Source organism: Azolla caroliniana, unplaced genomic scaffold (genome assembly GCF_043228905.1).
Source record: "Azolla caroliniana isolate FFs.n. ecotype wild unplaced genomic scaffold, voAzoCaro1.0.p SCAF_12, whole genome shotgun sequence".
Classification (NCBI taxonomy): domain Eukaryota; kingdom Viridiplantae; phylum Streptophyta; class Polypodiopsida; order Salviniales; family Salviniaceae; genus Azolla; species Azolla caroliniana.
Window position 1 is genome coordinate 3,798,241 of NW_028230447.1, and position 21,754 is coordinate 3,819,994.

Here is a 21,754-nt window from a genome sequence, read left to right on the forward strand (position 1 = left end):
GTAGAGACGAGCCCGACCGGGATCGGATGGGTGATCAACCAAGAGGATGACGTTGGCACGAGGTTCCCCATTCGGTTCGGCGCGAAGGTCCTCAGTGGGCGACAACGAGGATACGCCCAGGTAAAATGCGAACTCTGGGGTATCGTTTCGGCGGTGAAGGCCGATAAAGACTACCTGATCGGGACAGAGGTAATAATCGAGACGGACTACCTGCCGATTCTCGGCATGGTTTCCAGATGCGCGATGTCGGACCTGGCAATGCTCAGGTGGATAGCATACATCAAGGCCCTGAATCCGGAGATACGACACATTTTTGGAAAGGACAATGCCATGGCCGACATGCTCTCAAGGGCGAGGTTTGAAAACGAGGATGGCATGGTTTCGGAGGACGAGGAAGTCAGTGTAGATTTCTTCGAGGCGGCACACGTGACAACAAAAAAGGGGAGCACTCCAGCGCTTAACAAATTCGATGAGAGCAAGTATGACGGGGAGTGGCTCCAGATCGGCGGGCTCCTGAAAACAATGACACCGGACACGGCATGGACAAAGGAAGAGACCAATTGGATCCGGAAGAAAGCGTGCTGATTCTTCCTTCGGGACGGGTACATATGGAAGCACCCGAAGAAGAGGGACGTCATCCCACTCCGAGTGGAGGCGAAGAAAGAGGAGCAAGAGGAGTTGTTGGGGGCTTACCACGAGAGTCCCTGGGCCGAACATTGCGGAACGTGGGCCACGTCTCGAGAAGCTAAAGGGGAAGTACTGGTGGCCGGGACTGTACCGGGACGTGCATCGATTCGTGATGACTTGCGAAAGTTGTCAGATGCACTCCATAGTCCGATACCGGGACAAGCTTCACCCGACCTACCCTTTGACCGTCCATTTCAAGTGGATGGTGGACTTGGTGACGATGTCGATGGGAGTAGGATAGATGCGATACCTGGTGCTTGCGCGAGAAGACTTAACGAACCAGGTGGAAGGTCGGGCACTACAGAACAAGACAACCGCGACGGTATGCCGGTTCCTGATCAAAGAGGTAGTGTGTCGGTACGGGTGCATCGGGAGGATCGTGGCTGATCGCGGAGAGTTGGACGCACAAGAGGCTGAAGAGCTGTTTGACCGACTAGGGGTCAAACTCTCACTCACCACAGCGTACAATCCGGAGGCTAACGGGAAGGTGGAGTGCGGACACGGGCCGATCGTCAAAGCGCTAGTACGGGCGTGTGAAGGCCAAGTCGGGAACTGGCCGCGACTGCTACCTTATGCCTTGTGGGCGGACCGAACTACGCACAATTCAGTAACCGGGTTAATGCCGGCAGAGCTTATGTACGGATAGAGGCCGATCATGCCAACGCAGTGAACCATCTCCTCATGGGCCACGGTGGACTGGAGAGATGAGATGAGCCGGGAGGAGCTCCTAGCGGCACGGATTCGACAACTCAAGCGAAGGCCGGAGGACGTGACGGGAACCCAACGTTCCTTATGCGCAACGCTCGGCCACAACAGAGATTATTTTCATACACAGAAAACGGGAAATAGAACACAGCACAGAGAAGAGAAATGGTACACAGGAGGTTAACGTGGAAAACCCCAAACTAGGGGAAAAACCACGGCAGCCCCTAGGCTGCAAACTGTCACTATGTATGAATGTACAGAATAGTGAGTACACGGAGGCAACGACCTCGGGCTCACGATCTTCGCCACAATCGGCAGTTACAACAGAGGCAACGACCTCGTTCTCTCTCTCTCTCTCTCTGTACAGTTACACGCTCTCTCTTCTACTTGCACCAAGGAAGAATGACAACCACTACAACCGTTACTAAAAGTTTGCCCTAAGTCATATTTATACTAATATGACTTTTCGGCTATTTACAAATGTAGCCACAATGGGCTCTCAAAAACATATTTACGAATATGTCTCTTCCTCCGGTTCATACCGGTTCTGCACCATCCGGCTCTCCGTAGCCGGGTACTCCTCATCCGGTTCACACCGGGCCTGTATCATCCGGCTCTCCGTAGCCGGGTACTACTCATCCGGTTCACACCGGGCCTGTATCATCCGGCTCTCCGTAGCCGGGTACTCCTCATCTCGTTTCCCATCCGGAGGGACCTGTCTCCCAACAGGACGTGGAAAGAGCTGCGGAGAAGCTTCAGTTGGCGAGGTTGAAGAACAGAGAGCGGTTTGATTGGACTCACCGACTGCGACTGAAGAAAATCGAGGAAGGCGACTGGGTCCTAGTGTATGACAACATCCTCGACAACCAGCACAGGGCGATGCGGAAGTTTGCAAGGAGGTGGTTCGGGCCTTACGCGGTGACAGGCCCCAACGACAATGGGACCTACCATCTTGCGGAGCTCGACGGTACGAGGATGGCAATACCGGTAGCGGGGAAGAGGGTCAAAGAGTTTAAGAAACGACACGAGTGCAAGCCGGATCTGGAAAGCATGGACGGTGACGATGGACGGTCCGAGGCGGATGACGACCCGGAAGGCGAGGAGTAAAGTATGGACCGGTTTTCTCCGGCAAGAGCCCAATTTTGGCGCATACCGGTGGATGCGCGGTTAGGTGGGGGCAGATGTGGTGAAGAAAACCGCCCCTAGGCAGAAACCGAGTTTAGCGTGTGTAAACCAGCCCTTACACGTGAGCACACTTTTCGTTGTATAGTGAGTAGGTAGGTACAAGTCGGCTGAGGTAAAATCCTAGGTAGCATGCATTCAATAGGGAGAGAATCGAGGTGTATCTCTGTCCAAAAGGACAAAGAATTAATATGATGTAACGAATGATAACGACCTCCCTCCTTGGGCTATAAAAGAGAGGGAGAGGAATGAAAAAGGGATCGCTTTCTGGGTCGAGGACGAAGTGCTATCGGATTGGGACCGAGCTCTTCTCCTCCTTCTCTCTCTGTATTTGCTTTGCGCAAGTTTTCGGGAGGCTGACTCTGCTCCGTGGAACGCCCGTGTGCTTCCGGCAGAGTCTCCATCTCGCTCTTCTGTCTGTGGGTGAACACGCGTCGGTGTTCACCTTGCCAGCTTGTTGGTTGTAACCGTCTTGATATATCTTTATATATTTATATACATACGCGTTCATATACTCGGACTTCTAGTCGTGTCGTTTTGATGTGTTGTCGGACTGTGATTCCTGTGTGCTCCCGCGCCTGTGTGTGTGCAACTGCGTCCGCTACCTTTCCGATCTCCTCCTTCTCAGCTATTCCTCGGTCCAAGACCCTCGTGGTCCCGCCCTTCTACACGCACGCGCGTAATAACGCGACAACGTCATGGTATCAAAATCTGGGTCTTCTGATAAAACCGGAAAAGGGTTAGGGTCAGGTTGGGTGACCTCTGGAGGGCTTGGTGGAGAGGTTGGTGTGGAATCAACTCGTGGCCGAGTAGCAGGTGGTGAGGATTGCAACCGGTGAGCCTCCAATATGTCTTGGAAGGACTGGTCCGTGACCGCCGAGTCGGAAGTTCCTTCGACTGGCTCATGCCGTTGGGCAGGTGGCCGAGACCGCTAGGTGTGATGGGGCGCCGTAATGGCGGTTGAAGGCTGCCTTCAACGTAGTTCGCTATGATCTCACAATTGTAACTAGGCGTGCCCAATTGTGTTAACTGTTCTGTTGGAAACACCTTCGATATTCCTACCAGCTATCGGTATGAAGGGAATTGTAACGTGAAGGCTTGTGCATGGAGTCATCGTTAGGAGAAGAGAACAGGGAGCATACCCAAAATATAACCCGGGGTGTATACGTAGTTAAGACCTTAGAAACGAGGGAACACAGATGAAAGCAACCAGAGCTAATAGATATGTATTACTGCAAACAGTTATCGATGATTACAAAAAAACACAGCTCCCAGCCGGTGACCTTACTGAACTCTTATAACTACGAAAACAACCTCATTTAGGCTCTAGATATCTCTCTCCCCGGCGAGGTACGTATTGTCCACCGACGATTCCTAGGCTAGCCTCTTGGAGGATGGCCTTCTTCTCGAATTGTCGAATTGCTCGACGCCATATTCCGTCCGAGCCTTTGCGGTAGAGGATGTCGGAAACGAGACAAAAGTTTCGGCTTCGTACTGCGAGTCGTTTCCGCACATCGAGGGTCATGTGGTCGGGAGGTAGGCCACTACTAAGGAAATGGTTCATCTCCGTGATCCATTCATCTTCTTTGACGTCTGGTAGCGTTGCATTCTCGATGGCGACATCTGATGCGTCCACGAAGACGTGAAAAGGTTCCGACCATATCGGGGGTTGTACCACTTGGGCATGCGAGAGCATTAATTTCAAAGCTTGGTAAGCCTCGTCCTCGATTGAAGTCCATTAAAAAGGAAGTCGATGCACCGCCGCGTGGAGTGGTGTCGCGAACTCAGTGAGGTGGCGTATCATCTGGCTATGACATCTGATTTGTCCAAGAAATCGGTTGAGGGCCTTTGCGTTTGAGGGTGCGGGAGCGTTTAGGATGGCTTGTACTTTATTCGGGTCCATGGCGATACCTTCTTGACTAACGATTTGCCCGAGTAGGTTGCCGCTTGTCACCAAAAACATGCATTTTTCCAGGTTTAAACTTAACCGAGCCTAGCGACATCGGCCAAGACAGAGACGTAACTGGGTCATGTTGTCCAATCATTGGCCATACACGACGAAGTCGTCGAGAAAGACTTGCATGAACGCTGGGATATACTCGGTAAAAATTTCGGTGATAATGCGTTGGACATGGTCGGCGCTGTTTTCAAGCCGAACATCATTACTTCTGCCACGAAAACACCCCATTCCGTGACGAATGTTGTTTTCTCCTGATCATCCGGGTGCATTCTGATTTGGTTGTAGCCACTGAACCCGTCTAGAAAGCTGTAGCATTCGTGACCTACCACCGTGTCAAGAACGCTATTCGTGAACGGAAGAGGGAATCCATCCATGACCGTTGCAACATTAAGCTTGCGGTAGTCGACGCAAACTCTGATTTTTCCGTTTTTCTTGGGGACGACCACAATTGGGCTTAACCATGTGGCGCATTTTACAGGTCGTATGAACTTGACTCGAAGGAGCTTGTCTATTTCTTCCTTGACCTTAGCCGCATAATTGGGGTTCATCCGGTATCGTCTTTGCTGAACCGGCCAAGCGTCAGGGAGAAGATGGATCTAGTGTTGGTAGTATTGAGGGTCCAAACCCTTCATATCCATGTAAGACCATGCAAATACATCCTGGTAATCGGTGAGTAAGCGTATGAGGGTTGCTTGTTCGCCGGTTGGTAAGTTATTAGCAATCTACAAGGTGCGAGGGTTCTCGTCCGACCCGAGGTTCAATGTTTCAAGCGTTGATGCCTTCACTCGTTGGGAGATGGAGAGTTCACATTCAAAAGCATCTTGTGCGTGTCGTAATTCTGCGATGGTGGTGGGATCTGGCTCGTCCTGGGGAGGTGTATTCTCTGTGGCCTCCTCGTCTAGAGGTGTGTTAACGACCGATATTGCGTCAATTTCGAAGAGGGGTATGATAGCGGGATAGTCTTCTAGGAAGTCATCCACCTCGTCATCGGCTAACCCGTCGAGCATGTGCACCCCTTCTGCGTATAACGGCGAGGTGGTGTGGGGCGTGGTTTTGCGTGGTTTGGTTATTATCCGGACCTTGGTCTTTCCGCGGCGAAACGAGATCATGTTGCGCTGCCAATGCTGTTTGATATTTGTTGTGCGCAACCATGGTCTGCCAAGTAACATTGGGTAGGCGCCCTGTGCTTCGAATCGTAATACCACGACCGAGATCGTGAACATGTGGCCTCCTAGAGTAAAGTCGAGGTAGCGGATTAGTCTGATGAGGCGAACCGATCTTGTATCGGCCATCCGAAGCCAAAAGGGGCAAGGCTCCCATTGGTTTATGCCGAGCGTGTGACATGTGGCCTCGCTAATGATGTTCACACCAGAGTCGCCATCGATTATGCACCCATGAAGGTCGCGTCGTTTAATCATGATTTTCACGGCTGGATTCTGGGAATCCATGAGGGGTGGGCCCGTCCCTGGCTCCGTCAGGTTAACAGGGGTTACAACCGATTTGTCGTTAGCCGTGAGCTTAGCCAAGGTATCTTGAAAGCGCGGCATGAGGGGTAACAACTTATGTAATGGTAGCGAGATCTTAACGGTTGTAAGGGCTTCCCATAGATGGTCATTCTTCTGTCGTGGTGGATGGGCTTGCGGCCGGTGGTGCGTCAATGGTCACGTCCTACATCTCCGTGTGCATCTGTGCCACGTTGCTTTTGTTGGCCGTATCAATCCATTCTTTGGCTGCTTGCCGGACTTCATCCTGTACTTGCCATGGAGTGGCCTGGGCTTTCTTGCGTGTTGTGACGTTTTGCACGTCGGCCATAATACTATTCACGGCAAGAGCCTTTCCACGGTCTGTTGTTGGGCATTGCGTAACGTAGTGACTGTGTTGGTTGCACTTGAAGCAGATAACGACGGCCGAGTTGCTGGTACCAGCACGATCTGTGTCTGGGGGGGGGCGACTAATTCCCGGCCTCATGTGTGGGTGGGTTGGTCCAAGGCGCGTTCGAGCTGTGTAATTCATATTGATGGGGTCTCGACGACGGTTGTTGTTATTCCTTCTGTTGTTGCGCGATCCTCGGTGAGAGTTGTGCCGATCATTACGGGAATTTCTCTGATCGTATCGGTCATCCCGATCATTGTCATACCGATCAAAAATGCCATTTGCCTGGTACTAGTCATCGTGATAGCGATCACGGTGGTCCTTCGATCTCCATCGGTTGTCATTTCGGTATCGGTCGTCGTCTTGACGGTAATCGTCGTCACGGGGCCGCCTATCTCGCGATCGGGGTCATTGGCTATCCTGGTTCCGGTAGGATTGTTGCTCGTCCTGATGAGAGTATGTATCCCTGAACTCGATCTGGCGAACCGGGGCTGTCGTTGTGCGGTTGAGCAGATTATATTCACATTGCTTGACAGTGTGAGAACGGGATTGGGAGATCAGACACTGTGACCGGTGAGGACATTCGAGGGCTAGATGGCCGGATCCTGAGCAAACTGTGCATTGGAGGGCTTGACAGAAGCGATTGTCCTCCTAGGGAAGGGCACTATGCAGTGAACTCATAGAGAAAGCCGTGCTTTGCTGTGTCTGATCGAGGGCAAGGACGCATGCTATGACTTGCTCGATCGTTTGGTTGGCAAAATTCGTAAGTGCGAGAGTTGTCCGTAAAGGCTCCCGTAAGCTGGACAGGAATGTGTCCGGGATGTGTTGTGCAGAGACATCGTCGGCCACTTGTCTGTAAAGATAATTGGAAAATCAAAACAGAAAATCAAATGATTGGAATGAATCGATCGGGAACATAGAAAATGGGCCGATTGAATGAATCCATTGGAACTAGCAGAAGTTGAGTGTGACCGAATGAATCAAAACGCAACCCACCAAAAGGTTTTTTGGCGGGACTCTCGTATTGTTTTTTCGTTTCCTACTTTCCTGAACGCGAGATTAGGGTTTCAGTCTTTCTACTGCACATAGCAGCGAAACTTTAGGGTTTCAGTCTTTCAACTGCACATAACAGCGAAACATTAGGGTTTCAGTCCACAGAGCAACACCGATAGCAGCATCTGGCTCAACTCACGCCTGTAAACTCCCTCGGCCTCCATGCTTTGACAGCCTTTCAAAGAGAAATTTCTATAGATATACATATATAGAGAGAGATTCAAACAGCAGCAGATAAGAGAAAAGGAGAGGAGAGGAGAAGAGATTGTTCTATTGGTCTTGCCACTACGAATTGAGATTTACAGAGATCTTACTAGATTGTTCGCTTCACCAAGTTCCTCTCTCCATGTCGAAAGAAGACGTAGATTTCAGAGACGAGATGGAGGAGCGCCTCATAAACGAAGAGTACAGAATATGGAAGAAAAACACGCCATTTCTGTATGATCTGGTCATTACACACGCGTTAGAATGGCCTTCTCTCACTGTTCAATGGCTTCCCGATCGGAAAGAACCTCCAGGGAAAGACTATTCTGTGCAAAAGCTCATCTTAGGGACTCATACTTCTGATAATGAACCAAATTACCTTATGTTAGCAGAGGTCCATTTGCCCTTGGAAGATTCAGAGTATGATGCTCGACAGTATGATGACGAAAGAGGTGAGATTGGTGGGTTTGGTTGTGCCAATGGAAAGGTAAGCTTTCTTGTGTTTCTATGGCCTTTGATGGTGTCTTTCAGCATTATTTTTGTTGGTATGATCTATGCATAAAAATATAGCTCTGTAATATGTAATAACTTTGTTCAGTGTTTCTGCTGGTGTCAGTTAGGAATATGTGATGCTTTTGTTTGGTGTTCATTTAGCTGGTGCAATATATCCTTATTTATCCTACCAATATTTCATGACTAATTCAGTATTAGTTCTGTTTGTGTGATCAATGTATCGAAATATACAGTTTATTAACATGTTATGGTTGTTTCAATGTTAGTTGTATTTGTGTGATTGATGTATAAAAACATAACCTAGTAACTTGTCATTGGTTTGTTCAATTCTAATTCTGCTTATGTGGTCCATGATTGCATAGCTCTTCTAAGAGTTTGTTGATCTTATGATGCTGGTATTGACAATATTTATTGAACACATAACTCAATAGACGGAATTTATAAGAAAAATAAGTCAATATGGGAAATTCATGGAAAATATAACTCAAGAGTGCTTGTTCTGGGTCTGAATAGGAATCAAACTTGGTTTTTGATGAGTAATAGCACATATTCTCGGGGTTAACAGAGTAAACATGGTTTTCTTTTTGTGAACTATCAAAAACAATGCCCACCAATGTAATTACCTCCAGCACAAGTTAGTAATGAAGAGATTTTATAGAAAAGAGAAATTGAGATAAAAGATTCATTGATCACGATTTTTCCTTATTCCTTATGTAAGACTCTTTGTTAATAGGTCATGTTCTGGCACTGAGCCAGAATAAAAATGGATTTTTTGAGAAATAATACGCAGCAATCAGAACAAGCAATAAAACTACATTTCTGCATTTGTCCTGTTTGCATATTTCTTCATACTCTTTAAGTATGTGCCATAACTTACAATGAGATCAAGTGACATTCTAGTTTCAAATCCAGGTACAAATAACACAACAGATAAATCATGATGGGGAGGTGAATAGAGCCCGTTATATGCCTCAGAATACCTTCATTATTGCTACAAAGACAGTTAGTGCTGAAGTTTATGTTTTCGACTACAGCAAGCATCCTTCGAAACCACCTCAGGAGGGGCGGTGCAACCCAGATTTGAGATTACAGGGTCACAAAACCGAAGGATATGGTTTAACTTGGAGCTCATTGAAGGAAGGGCATTTGCTTAGTGGTTCGGATGATGCTCGTATATGTCTATGGGATATTAGTGCCAATCCTAAAGGTCAAAACATGGTTGATGCAAAACAAGTTTATGAGGTACGCTATCTTTTCTTCAAAATGTCATACTGCACAATAGATGGTGAGTCCTTGTGTTAAATTTTCTTTATATGTGACAGTATCACAGTGGAGTAGTAGAGGATGTTGCTTGGCATTTGAAACACGATTACCTTTTTGGTTCAGTAGGAGATGATTGTCGGCTTTTGATATGGGACACCCGTAAAAGTGGTGACAAGCCCTTAAACTCAGTTGAGGCTCATGTTGCAGAGGTGACTTTCTTCCTACATTGATTGGACACTGATGCATTCTCATTCAATCATTTTCTAAACAATATTGAAAGTGTATATTTGTCTACTTCTCATGTGGTCTAATAATTCCATTTGGGTTTTATTAGATTTTCAAAAGTGAATACAAGTAAAAGCAAGCCAATTGTTTTAGTTGTTGAAGGCAATGCAGGATGGACTATGTGTCTTAGTATGTATTTGGTTTCATTCTAATTCACTCTAAATGGATCATATTTCTTGTAGATAACATTGGTTGGGCTGCATGAATTCAAACCATTTCCATTGTGGTGTTGTTTGGTGAAATTATTAGGAAAATAGATAAATAGTAAGAGGTACATTTCTAATAATATCAACTGACCAATTTCCAATAATAATAACAGCATACTTAAAGAGTTTCTCAACCATCTTTCGAAATTTAGAGTGAGATGGAAGCCTTGACAATTTTAAGAAGTGATCACAGTGTATTTGCGTGTTTGTATTTTATGTGTGGTACTATCAATATATTTCCACTACACTCTAGCATTTGATCACTGGTAGGGATATTGTTTTGTGGAAACTAGCAGTCCGCGGATGTCATTGGTTTGCCTGAGGTTGAGCCTATGTGTCCCATTCTCATATTTTTCTTAGCATTCGTCTAATGTGGGTGGTGTCCGACCTATATTCTTTGCTTGTCTATCATCGTTTGCCTTGGCAGCTGGATACCCCTCATGAAAAGCATACTCTTGCATTTGATTCAATAGAGGAGAGTGAGTAATTGAGAATGTCTTGTATGACAATGTTTCAGGTCAATTGTTTGGCATTTAATCCATTCAATGAGTGGGTATTGGCCACAGGATCAGCGGACAAGACAGTTGCCCTTTATGACATGCGCAAACTTTTGAAACCCTTGCATACATTCAGCAACCATACGTATGGACAACTTCAGTTTTTGCAAATGATCTCATCTCAACTATTCTAATGTGTTGGTCTGATATTTGTTTGGTTTATTTGTTTTAGGGAGGAAGTTTTTCAGATAGGATGGAGTCCTTCCAATGAGACAATTCTTGCCTCTTGTGGAGCTGATAGAAGAATAATGGTTTGGGACCTAAGCAAGTATGGGAATATGAAGGACACTGAAATTTAATTCGTTTACAGTCCTGAAAAATTGTTTCTGGTTTTCTAATTATAGTTCTCTATATTTATAGGATTGGTGAAGAGCAGACTCCAGAGGATGCTGAAGATGGTCCACCAGAGCTCCTTTTCATACATGGAGGCCACACAAGCAAAATTTCAGACTTTAGCTGGAATTCTAATGATGATTGGGTTATTGCAAGTGTTGCAGAAGACAATATTTTACAGATTTGGCAGATGGCTGAAAATATCTACCATGATGAAGATTCAGTACATGTAGATGAAATCAAAAGTTAATAAACATGTATTTTCGCTAACTTTTCATTCTTCCATTTAATTCAATGATTAGCAAAACCATTTATTCTAGAGCAAGTTATGCTCAATTTATGACATTGCTGGTCAATGTTTGGAGAAAATATTCTTACCAATCACCCTAGTTTCTTTTTTGTGAATATCCTGTTGGAAAAAGTAGAACACATTGCTAGGAGTTTTGCTGTAAAAGTTTCTTTTGGATTTTGTTTCTTGCTTTAGAAGAGCCTTAGGCAACACAATCATCTTTTTCACCGAATATTTAGCAAACTGTTGAAATGTACTAAGGTTTTCTACAGAAAATTGTGAATTAAATTTCCTCTTAAATCTGCCAGGAAATCAGCTGGATTGTGTTGCTCTTTTTGATGATTGTAATTATGGATTTTGTTTCCTTTAGAAGTAATTTAACTATTTTGGGTAACAATTTATCAAATCTTTAGCAAAATGCTGAAATGTACTAGGCTTTTTTTAGGAAAAACTGTGCACTATATGTCCCTCTTAGATCATCTGTTAGGAAATAATGTGGATTGGAGTTAATTTTTATTCTTATAGAAAATGTACATGCAAGCCAAAAGGCCTCATCCATAGAACACACCTAAATGATGGCTTGAAAGTGTGAGGTGATAGAGCTTATCAATATTCATGAAATGTTGACTCATTTCGCCAGACTCCTAGTTGATTAGTAGAAACTAGTGTGATAGTCGAGATTGCATTGTCTACATAAAGATAGATGGTTTTGCAAACTTCACTAGATCATTTGTTGTTAATTTTGGTTTAAGTATTCGTACTATGTATATAACTTCTTATGAGCATGGGCTTGTTTCTGTTTATTATCATCTTGAATTTCCATTGTTAAAATGTAAATAACTGAGTCATCTTTAATTTCCATTGCAAAAATGTGCATGGAAAGATGTGGGTATGTTTGAAGGATGGGATTGTTAGATTTTATTGCCATTAAACTGTAATTGTTATGTTTGCCAAGTCTCATGCATATCTCATATTATGGTGTGAGGTGAAAATCGTTACATTGTTTGGAACTCCTTTGAACATGCATGTCATGGCATAACTCATTATTACTTGATTCTCTACAATTTGAGTTTATGTAGGCATGTCACATGCTTCTTTTGATATTTGCTATTTGTCCTCAAGAGCTAACCTTGGCATGATGTGCCCATGTTGAAAACAATCAGCTAGTTTTAGTGCACGACAAATTGCGATTGAAAATGAATGTTGTAATTCATGATTGGTAACAACACTACACTAAAGGTTGGCTTACACTATCCCTCCTCCAATAGCATACTATTGATGGCATTGAATGCTTTGTCATTCAATATGTCTATTGTTGTTTGCTTGACACGTCGATGACACCAAGTTGCGTAGTGGGTTTTCTTGACACGTTGGTGACACAACACTGTGATTTGGCCTACCCTACCCCTCCAATAGCAGACTATCAACGACATTGTATGTTTTGTCATTTGATATGTGCATCATTGCTCGCTCGGTGCACGGAAGTTGCTTGCCGAGTTTCTTGACACGTCAGCAACAGGACACTAAAATTTGGCCCACCCTTGGCCCCCATTAACTTACTATCAACGACACCAAACGTTTTGTTTGTTCGAGATGTGCACAATGCACCCTCTCTGGGGTTCCTCTCTTCGTGTTCAAGGAGGCTACGGGTATCTCTCTTGTTGGTTTTTGAGTCTAGTGGGAATTTACCCCCATCACTCTGACTTTTTTTCTTTTTTTATGTTGCAAAGAAATAGTGTGTTGTTCATGGAGGTGAAGGACAGAGAGCAAGTCTATATTTTAGTAGCTGTTGTTGAAAGACCAGCAAAAGAAGAAGAAGAAGAAGAAAAACAAAAAAAAAAAAAGCGCGCGAAAAACCCGCCCAAAAACGGGAAGCAAAGCGAAAAAGCGCGCGAAAAACCCTCCTAGAACGGGAAGCGAGCAAAAAAGCGCGCGAAAAAAACGTCCACTCTCTCTCTCTCACACACACATTCTCTCTCTCTCTCTCTCTCTCTCTCTCTGTCTGTCTCTCCCCACGAACAGGAAGAACTCGACGAGCTCTGGCTATGGCGAGCAGCAGCAGCAACAGCAATGGACGACGACGAAGAAGCAAACGTGTCCTCGCGGAAGAAGCCCACCCTCCCCACCACAACCATCACCTGTCCTCATCCACCTGTACCGCTCTCAGTCCTGGCCGAGAAGGCCTTCATGATGTTGGTTCTGGCTATGGCCACGTTGATGACGTTCTCTGTCAGACCTGTGGCCTCGGAGATCGAGAGAATCAGCTCCTTCTCTGCGATGGCTGTGACCGTGGTCACCACTCTTTCTGCCTTCGTCCCATCCTCTTCCGTGTTCCTTCTGGTCCTTGGCTTTGCCCTTCTTGCTCCTGCTCCCCTCGCCATCGCTCCATCGCTGGTAAAAATAAAATATAAGGGGAACTTGCTTGTTTGGATTTGATTCAGAACAATTTTTTTGCGGAATGTTTATATGTCTTTCAATTTTTGTGGATAGTTCCCTGTTTCAACAGTGTTCTCCATTATACCTGGTTTGTTTTTCTGTCGAAACTTGGGGAGATACCTTCTCTTTACCTCTTGTGCCAAAATTCTTGTCGCTTCCGCCACGATAATATTTGATTCTTTTCGTTCAGATTTTCCCCTTGTGCAAACCAAAATCGTGGATTTTTTCAGAATCCAGAGGCCGTTTCAATCCGTTGAAGGTGAGCAATTTCTTTGGATTAGCACAATTTTCTTACATTTATTGCAAATTTCCATATTGGAAATTCTGAAACGTTATCTGCATTATATTTCTAGGCGGAAAGAAGCGAAGGAAAACAGGCTCCATTTGTGTGAAGAAGAGAAGCAGGAAATTGCTTGCTTTTGTTCCTTCAAAAGATCCATCACAGCGCTTGAAGCAAATGGCTTCATTGGCCACTGCAATGACGAATTCTGGAGTCGAATATAGTGACGAACTCACTTACATACCTGGTTTAGCACCAAGATCAGCAAATAATCCTGAATTAGAGAAAGGGGGAATGCAGGTATGGTGCTGTCTCAAAATGTTTCTCTATGTATTGCTTGCAATAATCGAACTTTGTGTCTGTACTTTTACACCATCATTTTCTTTGTACAATGTAATGTAGGATGCAAATTTAGACAGTGCAGATTTGGACTGAATATTTGCTGTTTATAAAATGTCATCTTTTATTAAAAGTGCAGATTTTGACTTCGAATTACTATCACAAAATTCAATCATTCTTTGCTATGCAGATTTAGACTGAATATAGCTATATCTTGTTAAATATCCAATATTTCATTATAATGCAACTTTAGACAGTGAATTCATTAACACTCTAAATATAGCTTTATCTTGTTAAAATCCACTTATTTACTCTGCAGATGTAGACATTGATTATCTGTTATCAAAAGGCATTATTGATTACAGTGCGGATAAAGGCTGTAAATTGGTTACATGCCTCTCTATATACCTGATAAATCCTTGCAAAATGCGTAATATTTCAGGTCATGGGCAAGGAAGATAAAGCTGCATACGATCAGTGTTTAGAGATGTGCAGACAGGGTGCTTGGCCTCCTCTGATGGTCACCTTTGATTCTCATGAAGGGTATGTTTCTTACTGACATTTGTCAACAAAAGTCTCATCGTCAAACAAGAGCTCATTATTATGCAGAAGCACACCACAATGATTAACTTTATATGAGTCTTCCGATCATTAGGAATTTGGTAATTGTCTCTCATGTTGCAGTCTTATGTCAGAGAAAGGATTTATGTAAAGGGACCATGTAAGAAGTATTTTGATTGCAAATACAAGAAAAGTGGTCGTCCATATTGACAAGGAAGCGCCTTAATAATAAAATTATATTATTTCCATACAAAAGAAATCTGCTGGATAATAGATAGGCAGACACAGATATACGGATCCATTAGAACTATATTTGATGGAAGGATAGACCGTAATCGAGATTTCTCGTTTTTTGCATATTAAAATTTTCAGATTTGTGGTTGAAGCCGACAGTCCAATCAAGGATTTTACCATCATAGCAGAGTATACAGGCGATGTGGATTACATGAGGAGGAGGGAGAAGGATGATGGGGATAGCATCATGGCATTGCTCTTTACAGATTCTCCCGATAAGGATCTGGTCATCTGTCCTGACAGTAGGGGCAATATTGCTCGATTTATATCGGGAATCAATAACCACACTAGGTATATACTTGTCCCTCCAAAATCTAGCTGTGCAGATTTTACTGGTTTGTGGCTCGATAAAATGGCAAAGTGTTTCGCAATAAATTCATGGGTCAACTTTTATTTTGACTCTAAACCTTTTACATGTTATAAACATTCTGGAAAAATGTTTCTTTTGTAGGGATGGGAAGAAGAAACAGAACTTAAGGTGTGTAAGATTCAACATTAATGGTGAAGCACACGTATTGCTCATTGCCATCCGTGACATCCGTAAAGGAGAGAGGTTGTATTATGACTACAATGGTTATCAAAATGATTATCCAACTGAGCATTTTGTGTGACAAGGCTCCCTTGGGTTACCAAAATTCAAGTAACTGAGCTGCACACAGAAAAAAGTTGCATTGGATTGCATACATCCTAGATGATTCATGGTGTATGATAAATACTTCTGACGTCCCAAGGTGTGAACAAGAGAAATACACCTTTTATTGTGTCCTATCCAAGAAATGTTAGTCTTCATATAGAGGGGAACCAAAAATGTATTATAGTGAGGGAATGTAGTCCTCCTATGACAAATAGTCTTCCACTATCCCATGAGTTGGTATCAGGGTTATGGAAGCTCACAACCTTAAATTTGTATTCCTGAGTAATCTCAATAGAAACCAACTGACAGCCTTTCCTGTGTACTCAAACTGTCAAATGTGAATGTTTTAATTCTTCTGTCTTAATGCTTTCTTTTAGTAAACATTTAGGGTTCATTATTACGAGCAATTTCATGTGAACCAAACAAGCATATGAGAAGAAGAATATGTAAATGAGATTGAGAGATAACAAAAAGTTTGAAGCTATCTCTTAAAAGGAGATATCATAAAACCAGTATCTCTTCATAATAAGGCTACACAATGGCTCTTTATACCAAATATCAGTCATCAGTATTATTAGGACCTTTGAAATGTTAGGGTTTAGGGTTTGATGATGCTCCCCCCATCCAAAGGGAACTCTGCTACCTTCTTCCACGACTTCAGTGATTTGTCTGAAGTATCGGTGCTATACAAACAAAGGTTAGAAACAATAAATTCTTTCTCACAGAGTGCGTTCCCGAACTCGGCTTCGACGAGCTCTACAGCCTTCTCTTTGTTCTCCTGAGCCAAATCTCCATAGTACAAACTCAAATGAGGCGTGAAATCTGACAAACAAAAAACAATCAGGATCATCTTTTTTGAAATTGGATTCACTTTAAATGTGGTTTGCTGATATATATATATATATATAATATGATGAAAAACACCAGAAGGAAAGGCCACAACTTACAACTTTGTTTGGTGCTATTGTATTCTGAACTTACTTCACGTTCGAAGAAGCTCTGAACATGTATATGAGCTTGCATTACCTGGTTCACATATACATACATGATGGATGAGTTTCCCAAAGCAAGGTATTTTGATGAGATAGATCTGAGGGATGATGATGAAAGATGAATGGTGATACATTCGAATTAGAATTAGAGAACTTGCGGTACCTGTGGAGCGGGATCAACTAGCATAAAGACACTCTGATAGAAAGTACATCCAGAGGATGGTCGGGTGAGGCGGCAAGAGAATGGTTTGAGGGAGAGGGAAGCAGAGCGGAGGGCATCCATAGCTTTGCGAAGAGAAATCTTCTTATGAGAAGGCAGAACGCCAAGAATGGTGACATGAGGCTCGAATTCAGGTGGATCTGAATTCATCTCATCCAATTCCTCCTCTCGATCGTTACCAATAATGTTTCTCCGCGTTCCGCCAAAATCCTTCCTCAGTCTCTCCATCACTGCTGCAATGGAAACCTTTATCTCGCTGGAAGCAGGCGGCTGAGCCCATACGGAGTACAATCCTTCTTCTTCTTCTTCTTCTTCTTCTTCTTCTTCTTCTTCTTCTTCTACTGCAACGATCTGCTCATGCTCAGCCATCATCTCCCCGAGTAAGTGAGTAATGAGAGAGAAAGAGGAGGATTAATGTCTATTTTGGAAAAAGATCTGTCTTTTCTGGTCTTTGTGGCTGATGACTACGTCTCTGTGTCTCTGGTCTTTGGAAAAAGATCTGTCTTTTCTGGTCTTTATGGCTGATGACTACGTCTGTCTCTGGTCTTTGGAAAAAGATCTGTCTTTTCTGGTCTTTGTGGCTGATGACTACGTCTCTCTGTCTCTATCTCTCTGGTCTTTGGCTGATGACTCTATCTCTGTCTCTATCTCTGTCTCTATCTCTGTCTCTATCTTTGTCTTTGTCTCTCTCCAGATACAGACACACATAATCTCTCTGTACTTTTTTGTCTTTTTGTATTTTTATAGTAATTAGGTTATGTAAACCTTTTTCTACTTTAGGAGATAACCAAGATAATGATGCCATTGCATGATAATGATGATACAATATATTTGTAGTGACATGTAACAAGTGTGTACCATTTTGTAATCGCTAGTCTACCCAAGGTGCACCATTTTGTTTTCAATGGCAAAGATCCATATAGCAATGATATATCTTGTAATGTTTTACCAAATAAATCCATAATTCAGGGGAATACATAACCATCGTTTGATATCTCTCTAAACGTACAACCCCCAATTGGAATAAACGATTGAATTGAGATATGAGTTTCTCGTTTCCATGCCAATACAACACTCGAGAAGAAACGAGCAATTCATTTTGTAACGGATTACAAAATTCTCGATCACTTGATGGTGCCCACTCAAAAAAAAAGATAATGCATCTTGCCATGACCTTACCAACTGTTGTTTGTATACATAATGTTGAATCTTTAGAGGAATACATCCATTGAGTAATGACCACCATGATGCTTGATTCCTTGTTTTCCCATGCACCAATTCTTCATGCTCAATAAAATATTGCATCATGGATATCCATGGTTGATCTCGTTGACACATATCTTTTAATAATGCAAATCTAAGAGCCGGCTTAAGGTCGATGTGTGGGAAGGGTGAGTTAGAGTGAGTGTCAATCACTCCCTACCTAATAATGTGTAGAGTAATTGCTAAAGCAAACTCTAATCTTACTTTATAGTTTAACCACTTATACAATACTCATTTTACACATTACAATAATGCTAGCACTTAATAAAATAGCAACAAGACAAAAAATCACCAACCTGGTTTAGCTTCTATTAGTGTATAACATGTTCGCGTTCACAAGTGGAAAGGATGACGCATTCCACATTTAGATTCCTTTAAAATTGTGCAAATTTAGGCTATCTACAAAAACTCAAGACACCAGTATCACATGTTCTCGCAACCATATAAAGTTTCGTAATTTAATAACATTTAAAAAAGTCAAGAAATTCACACGTTAAGTTAAATGTATATTTTTGAAGTTGATGATTTCAAATACGAAATATAATTAAATCCCAAGTAACATCATGAATCACATTACAATTTGACACGTTGGTAAAAATCTAAACCATGTCGATTTCTAACCATTCATTAAGTTGTTATTTCCAAATAACGAAATGCAATAAATATAGTAATATCACAATGGTGTTACTATTTAAGGGCGTTGAACTGTATAATGTCTCATATTAAACTAAGAAACTATCTGAAAAAAGGGGGATGGTATCAATCTCTAGCTATAAAACGTAATTAAATAAAAGACAAGCACAAAAGGTGTAATTGTCATGAAGACATACATTTTGGGTTACAAGGATTCGAACCCACAACTTCTTGGTCTATGTGTAAAGTTGTGGGTTCGAATCCTTGTAACCCAAAATGTATGTCTTCATGACAATAATGTGCTTTTGATCTCCAAGTTCTAGCATCATGCGGAGTTGTGTGTTCAAGAAGAGAAAGTCATTAAGTATTGTACAGTGTAAGCGCTTGGTGATTATTATGTTTTGCACAATATCTAGTGTTAAGACTTTAAATTTTCTAAAATGTAACTATATTTGATTTAAACAATAGTTTAAGCAATCCTCAAAATCTACATCATCATTTCCCAATTGTTGCAACAATACCATTGCATGTAAACCATAGCTATAATTGCTGGGAAAAACATAATTGTCATTGTTTACAATGCTTTACATAGCTATAAGGGTATCTACATACCATGCTTAAGATAATTGCAAAGTTAAATGATGACAATGATTATGCTTATAATTATGATTAAGGAAATAATTATTCTTACATTTATAATTAAGGAAATGATTAGGCTTAAGCTTTAGCTATAGGGAAATAAAAAATGATGAAGAAACCCTTACAAAAGGTTTATAGTTTCACATTTATAGTTATTCCTAATTTAACTATATGACATCTATGTCCCTTTCATACTTAGAGGGTAAACGTTTATATATATTACTTTATAATCCATTACAACGTTACTCTCTCTCTCTCTCTCTCATTCTATAAATAGACTCTTCAATGTATCCACAAACAAAGATGAGATATGGCGGATACTTGACATTTGTAAAGAATAAAAGATGTGATCGAGTGGAGCATCCTTTAGTTTATAGGCTTCAACATGTGTACATAGCTTCAGATAACTTGACAATGCCGTTGGGTGTTGTTGGAAGCCAATCCACCATTGTCACATAAACACGTGTGCGTGTGCGTGTGTTACTTGACTGGGACCATAAGGGTCTTCGATTAGGGAGGAAGTGAATGAAGGTAGGACTCAAATGATTAGGGGACTCGAATGTAGACAACACTGTCATGAAGTTACGTGTGTACATGTGAAATGTGAGTAGGAGGAGGTTGCAGATGCTATTGTGATGAGACATGGTTTGATGGAAAAAAATGTGATCATTATGAATCCACAAATACAAACTAATAAACCTCAAATATGGCAATTGGTAAGTAGTATTACAATTTGGTATATTTGGAAGGCTCGATGTTTGAAGGTATTTCAAAATGTGATTGAAAGACCTGCCCAAATAATTTCGGGAATTTGGATAGAGATTGTGCATAATCTCAAAGAGTTTTTGGATAGTATAAAAGGTAATACACATCAAGCAGAGCTTAAATGTTTGGAGTTTCATGCCATTTGGGACATAGGTATATTCTATAGACGATGTTTTGATAAGGTGGAGTGGTTCTACTCAACACCAAAGTATTTATTTAAGCCGATGGTTAGAATTTAGAAAAACATAGGGGATCGGTGGTATATCTTGTATGTTTAGCCTTATGGTATTTTCTAATACTAATGTAGTATCTTTTTTGGGAGAAAAAGAAGAAAAAATGTGAGTAGGACCATCGAGAACTTGAACTAGAGAGGATGGGTTGATTTGCGTCGTCTAAGTTCAATGTTTGAGGATGTCAATGTCCACATTAGATTTATTTTTAGAAGTTAGATATTATTCTCTTAAAATTTTATTTGTGGGATTGTAAAAACCATGTGTATGTGAGTGTTTTTATATTTATGTTAAGTTTGGAGTGTGTCGGTATGTATTTATTGACGAGAGAGGTAGGTATTTAATTATCAATATTATTATTATTTTATTTATTTAATAATAATAATAGTCATTTTTATTTATTTAATTAATAATAATATTATCATTTACTACTATTATTATGATATTATTTATATTTTAATTTACTTTGTTTAATTATTCTCATAAATATTTACTTATTCACTTATTTAAATAGACTATTATTTATTTATTTATTTTTATTTTAATTGCTAAAATAATTTATTTAGTTAAAGTTATAATTATTGTTATCAAATTATTATCATGTTATATCTATATTTCATTTAGTAATTTATTTACTTAATTTTATTATTATTATATTATTATGTTTATTGTCTTTATATTTATGTATTTATTTATTATATATTGTGAAATGCACACATGCACACCACAATATATTTAAATTTATTATTATTATTATTTATCTATCAATTTAACTTATATTTAATGACATATTATTATTGTTATTATTTATTTATTTTAATTATATTAATATTATAATGAAATTTTAAGGTGACGGGGGCGACGACGGTTGACGACGACAATAGTGGTTGGACGACGATGGCAGTATACGTGCGGCAACAAACATGTTAGCAATGGTGGAGACAACCTATTGGCAGTATTCAGTGATGGAGGGGAAGTTGAACTTTTGGTCAAAGGAGGTGTGCAATTCCTCACTTGATGGTCGGAACCAGTATCCAAAAAATCCTTCACAATCCTCCGAAATCTTCGCATTGATGAGAAGGGTTTTTTGGGTGGGATGGTTCAGTGAATTGTTATATGCTGAGTTTTGGTGTGTTTTGACGAACGATGACCACATCGTTGTCAATCTTGCACCCTCTTGGCTTGTAACCCTCGAGCTTTCTCTGGATTCCGGTAGTGCTTCCAATTTGTTTCTAACTTTTCCCCCTTAGCAATGAGCTCTCTTCATTCTTTTGTAAGATTCAAAAGGCTCTCTCGCCAAGTAAAAATAGTGGGTGCTTTGCTTTATTTTAAATTTTAACATGCACCATGCTTTCCCCC

General features: G+C 41.6%; 3 protein-coding genes across 4 annotated transcripts; 2 read left to right on the plus strand and 1 right to left on the minus strand.

The window, feature by feature from the left end:
- Positions 1–7,409: 7,409 nt before the first annotated feature.
- On the plus strand, positions 7,410–11,225 carry LOC147856856 (histone-binding protein MSI1-like). Of its 2 annotated transcripts, XM_087328637.1 has the most exons (7): positions 7,410–7,510; positions 7,550–8,150; positions 9,089–9,418; positions 9,499–9,648; positions 10,448–10,572; positions 10,660–10,755; positions 10,848–11,225. In XM_087328637.1, the coding sequence occupies exons 2-7, from the start codon at positions 7,806–7,808 to the stop codon at positions 11,068–11,070; spliced, it is 1,269 nt and encodes a 422-aa protein (XP_087184763.1). In that variant the 5' UTR covers positions 7,410–7,510; positions 7,550–7,805; the 3' UTR covers positions 11,071–11,225. The 2 variants fall into 2 exon arrangements, with proteins under 2 accessions (XP_087184763.1, XP_087184762.1); XM_087328636.1 differs by having other exon boundaries at positions 7,485–8,150.
- Positions 11,226–13,081: 1,856 nt separating this feature from the next.
- Positions 13,082–15,964, plus strand: LOC147856857 (putative Histone-lysine N-methyltransferase ATXR5). The gene is made up of 6 exons (XM_087328864.1): positions 13,082–13,503; positions 13,736–13,804; positions 13,899–14,125; positions 14,607–14,707; positions 15,098–15,310; positions 15,471–15,964. The coding sequence occupies exons 1-6, from the start codon at positions 13,155–13,157 to the stop codon at positions 15,628–15,630; spliced, it is 1,119 nt and encodes a 372-aa protein (XP_087184990.1). The 5' UTR covers positions 13,082–13,154; the 3' UTR covers positions 15,631–15,964.
- A 177-nt stretch (positions 15,965–16,141) lies between these two features.
- On the minus strand, positions 16,142–17,290 carry LOC147856858 (cyclic phosphodiesterase-like). The gene is made up of 3 exons (XM_087328170.1): positions 16,809–17,290; positions 16,601–16,679; positions 16,142–16,475 (listed from the first exon to the last, which is right to left on the minus strand). Exons 1-3 carry the CDS (start codon positions 17,235–17,237, stop codon positions 16,252–16,254), a joined length of 732 nt encoding a protein of 243 aa, XP_087184296.1. The 5' UTR covers positions 17,238–17,290; the 3' UTR covers positions 16,142–16,251.
- Positions 17,291–21,754: the final 4,464 nt, after the last annotated feature.

Excerpts from the sequence above, each read along its gene's own strand:
- LOC147856856 (XM_087328637.1), top strand. The coding sequence starts at position 7,806 with ATGTCGAAAGAAGACGTAGATTTCAGAGACGAGATGGAGGAGCGCCTC. Across the intron at positions 9,649-10,447 it reads TTGAGGCTCATGTTGCAGAG|GTCAATTGTTTGGCATTTAA; the intron begins GTGACTTTCTTC and ends ACAATGTTTCAG. Across the intron at positions 10,573-10,659 it reads CATACATTCAGCAACCATAC|GGAGGAAGTTTTTCAGATAG; the intron begins GTATGGACAACT and ends TATTTGTTTTAG.
- LOC147856858 (XM_087328170.1), bottom strand. The coding sequence starts at position 17,237 with ATGATGGCTGAGCATGAGCAGATCGTTGCAGTAGAAGAAGAAGAAGAA. Across the intron at positions 16,680-16,808 it reads TAGTTGATCCCGCTCCACAG|GTAATGCAAGCTCATATACA; the intron begins GTACCGCAAGTT and ends TATGTGAACCAG. Across the intron at positions 16,476-16,600 it reads CAATAGCACCAAACAAAGTT|ATTTCACGCCTCATTTGAGT; the intron begins GTAAGTTGTGGC and ends TTTGTTTGTCAG.
- LOC147856857 (XM_087328864.1), top strand. The coding sequence starts at position 13,155 with ATGGCGAGCAGCAGCAGCAACAGCAATGGACGACGACGAAGAAGCAAA. Across the intron at positions 13,805-13,898 it reads GCCGTTTCAATCCGTTGAAG|GCGGAAAGAAGCGAAGGAAA; the intron begins GTGAGCAATTTC and ends TTATATTTCTAG. Across the intron at positions 14,708-15,097 it reads ACCTTTGATTCTCATGAAGG|ATTTGTGGTTGAAGCCGACA; the intron begins GTATGTTTCTTA and ends TAAAATTTTCAG.